Raw genomic sequence first — 3,641 nt, forward strand, 5'->3', positions numbered from 1 at the left:
GGGGGGGTTTAGCCATATGGGCCCTCCCCAGGATGTGATGGGGGAGGCCAGGCCATCAGCCATATCAAATGCTCCCTGGAGAGGGTGGGTAGGTGTATCTCTGACAGCATCACCACCAACATGGGAGCACCACAGGGGTGCATACTCTCGCCACTGCTGTACAGATACCTTACAATTTTAGCAAAGTACAATCATAATGTATTTTTATTTGTTTGGAGATGGGTCCTTCGTAAGTGTACAAAAATGAGATATAAAGAAAAGCTGAGTCTGTACAAACTCTGAAATGAGAGGAAGTATATCTGTATGATGCACCCAAACAGTTTATGTGCAGGTTGCTAACAAAGCTTGTGTGTAGTTGGAGTGCTTTCCTTGGTCCCACCTGAGAGAGTATTTGGGCCACATTTAAAGAATAAAGTCAAAATATGAATATTACAGTTGTATCAAGACAAACTGCTATGATTGCTATACCCTCCGAGTTAGTGAAATCATATTTCAGAATCAGTTTTACTCAAAATGAAGGAAATTATCTATTGTTTAGTGCATAAACACAGTGTGGTGATCAGTAGGACTTTGAAAAGATGGTGTTGAAAGATGTGGTCAAACCAACAATTCTATAAAATGAAATAGCTAGCAGTGGACAGATAAAGGCTTGGGGAAGGTTACACCCACATGTGATACAACATAATTCCCTCTCAGATTTATGCTGTATCACAAGATGACTGATTAATTTGTTTCACTAAGTCACCAGAACAGGTCATTTTGAAGACTAAGGAAGTTTGCCAATTTCAAGAAAAAAAAGTCACTTTTTTTACTCCTTCATACCTTTTTCCTCTGTTCTCCATTGAAATCACATTCTAGTTCAGGAGTAACATCATTTAAATTTGTTCAGAGCACATCAATACAGCTTTCCACTCAACGTTTTATTTTAAGCTAACACAAAACAATAAATAATTACATTTGTCTATCTGCTGCAAGTGCATTAGTAATGAACTCACATGAAGTATAAAAAATACATAAAACAAAATATGTACCCAGCCCCATCAGAAAGTAAGCATAATTATACTATAACAACTGATCAATACATGAGAATCACTTTGTGTGCTTCAAACTTCACAGAACAAGTTTGATCTTACAAACAGCTGAACCTGAAGATTAAACACTTTCAATGACTCTGGTTATGTAACATACAAGACACTGCATTCATGAATACTGGGGATAACAAACAGTTATTTTTATATCAGTGGATGTTGAGCTTTTTGGACAGTTGAGTCAAACTGAACACCTTCTGTGGAAAAAACAATGATATATATTTCACTTATTTTAAGAAATTTTTAAGAATTTCTCTCTTTTTTTTTCTTGAAAACATGAACAAACCGTTCCACAAAACAACAAGATGTAAATGAAAAGAACACAACATGTTACTCTGACATGATCAGCTAATTTGGAAAGATTTGTTGCTCCTTGTCCCCAACTTCTGTTCTTCTTGATTTTATAATCACTTTTTTTTGTCTTACTTCAGGCAAAGTGAAAATATTGAGGGAACTGATGTTCACGCATCAGTTATTTCAGCCCAAGCACAGCTTATTTATCAAACCATCGTCCATCCTCTGAAACCTCTTTGGAAACGTGTGATTCTTCTGGTTTTCTACTTGGACATTATTGTTTTTGTTTTTTTAGTCAGACATTATCCTTCTGTTTGATTTAGCAATGCAGGCTTCTCTGACTCTGTATGAGTCACTGAGCCATTTCCATGCTGTAGATCATCGGTTTGCTGGCATGAATTCTGTCTGTTTGGGTTGACATTTTTTGTAGATCACAAAACCAACAACAGCAGCAACAAGAAGCACAGTAGAAACTGATAAACCAACTTTCAGTCCAACAGATCCATCCTCCTTCCCTCCATCCTCCTTCCCTCCATCCTCTGTGTCTCCTCCTGTGTGACCTGCAGGTGAGAAACAGGTGTGAGGTGTCAGCTGTCAGGTAGGTGATGAGTGAAGAACAGAACAGAATCCATTTCCTCTTCAAACTGCTGTCAGACATTATCTACTGCACTCTGATCACATCACTCAGACCAGCTGCTTTCTACAAAGTCTCATCAACAACATCTTTAGAAACAAACATCAACCACCAGGAAGCAGCTTCACCTCTGATCACACACACACTCAACTCTACTCACTTACCTGGAGGATCAACAACACTCAGGGTGATGCTGCTGATGGGGTCAACATCCAAAATAGCTCTCTTTCTACGGTTTGTTCCTGCCTTGACACGACACTCGTATGTTCCATTGTCATTAATCGACACATTCTTCAGAATCAAAGACACGTCTCCATCCTTCAACTGTTTGTCCTGCAGATCCACCCGGTTCTTAAAAGATGGATGTTGGTTGTCTGGATCCAACTGCTCATTCCGATAAAAAAGCACATATTCATCTCTCAGGTCAGCTCTGCTCCACTCCACACCTAAGATGATGTTATTTTTCGGAGCTCGACATGTCAGAGTGACGTCCTGTCCAGACTCAGCTGTCATGTTTTTCTGGTCTGAAAGAGGAAACAACACAGAGCAGAGGTTATATTACACATTGTTCACACTGAGAGTTGCTGTGTTCAGTGATACTGAACAAAATGAGAGCTGTTATCATTGAGAGGATGAGGAGAAGATAAAAGGTGCTGCAGAGCTACAGTAAGTGAAATCTAAGAGGAGGAAAAAACTGTTTGTTCCAGCTATCATTAAAGTGAAAAATGCTGCTAGCACATTTAGTGCCACTGCACACCCACCCTCAGCAGATCTAACTTTAATTCTATTCCTGCTGACACCAAAGTGTATTTTCTGTTTTTGTGTTTTTTCTCTGCTTTTTATAGTTTGGATCATTTTTCAAAAATCCAGAATCTCCTATTTCCATAGCACAGGGTTAGATTTACTTATCACCTTCAGTAGAAACCTCAGAGGGTTAAAGCAGTGCTGTTTGTAACAACCAACGAGCTCATTGTGTATAACAGCAGCTGTTTTTCAAATATACTGCTCAAAGATATTAAAAGAAATCTTTTAAAACACATCAGATCTCAGTGAGGAAATAAACAAAGCTGACATCTACACTGATATGCTTTGGGTAAAGTGTTAAGAACAAAATGATGGGAAGTTATTAACTTACAGGGGGCTGAAGTTAAAAAAAGACCCCCCAAAATTAATTGTATGACCTCCACATGTTTGTATCGATCTCTGACCACATCGGGGATGCTTCTAATGATTGTGTCCTGGTGAAATCCTTTCTTTGTTATAGGTCAGGGGATGAAGCTTGTCATCTAATTGGAAGGTTGTGCGTTCGATCCCTGGCTGTTCTAGTGTGCATGCAAATGTGAATGGGTGAATGAGGCATGTTGTATAAATACTCCTCAGAGTAGAAAGGCACTAAACAAAAAACAATCGATTTATCATATCCAACACTGAGCTCCTGCAAAGTCAGAGAGTGAAACATAATGTCCCAGAGCTGTTCAGCTGGATTAAGCAGGAAGGGGTGGGGCCAGTATAAATTCTTTCTTCCTCCTCCAGCAGCTGCCTGCATACTCTCACCACCGCATTGTTGTGCACCAGGACAAACCAAGGACCCACTGCACCAGTGTAGGGTCTGACAGTGAGTCCAA

At 39.5% G+C, this 3,641-nt stretch overlaps 1 protein-coding gene across 1 annotated transcript; it reads right to left on the reverse strand.

The window, feature by feature from the left end:
- Positions 1-1,360: 1,360 nt before the first annotated feature.
- Positions 1,361-2,579, reverse strand: LOC102211390 (hepatitis A virus cellular receptor 2 homolog). The gene is made up of 2 exons (XM_005755370.2): positions 2,181-2,579; positions 1,361-1,942 (listed from the first exon to the last, which is right to left on the reverse strand). Exons 1-2 carry the CDS (start codon positions 2,527-2,529, stop codon positions 1,761-1,763), a joined length of 531 nt encoding a protein of 176 aa, XP_005755427.1. The 5' UTR covers positions 2,530-2,579; the 3' UTR covers positions 1,361-1,760.
- Between the last annotated feature and the right edge of the window lie 1,062 nt (positions 2,580-3,641).

This window comes from Pundamilia nyererei, unplaced genomic scaffold (genome assembly GCF_000239375.1).
Source record: "Pundamilia nyererei isolate P.nyererei 1_Seehausen unplaced genomic scaffold, PunNye1.0 scaffold01307, whole genome shotgun sequence".
Lineage (NCBI taxonomy): Eukaryota > Metazoa > Chordata > Actinopteri > Cichliformes > Cichlidae > Pundamilia > Pundamilia nyererei.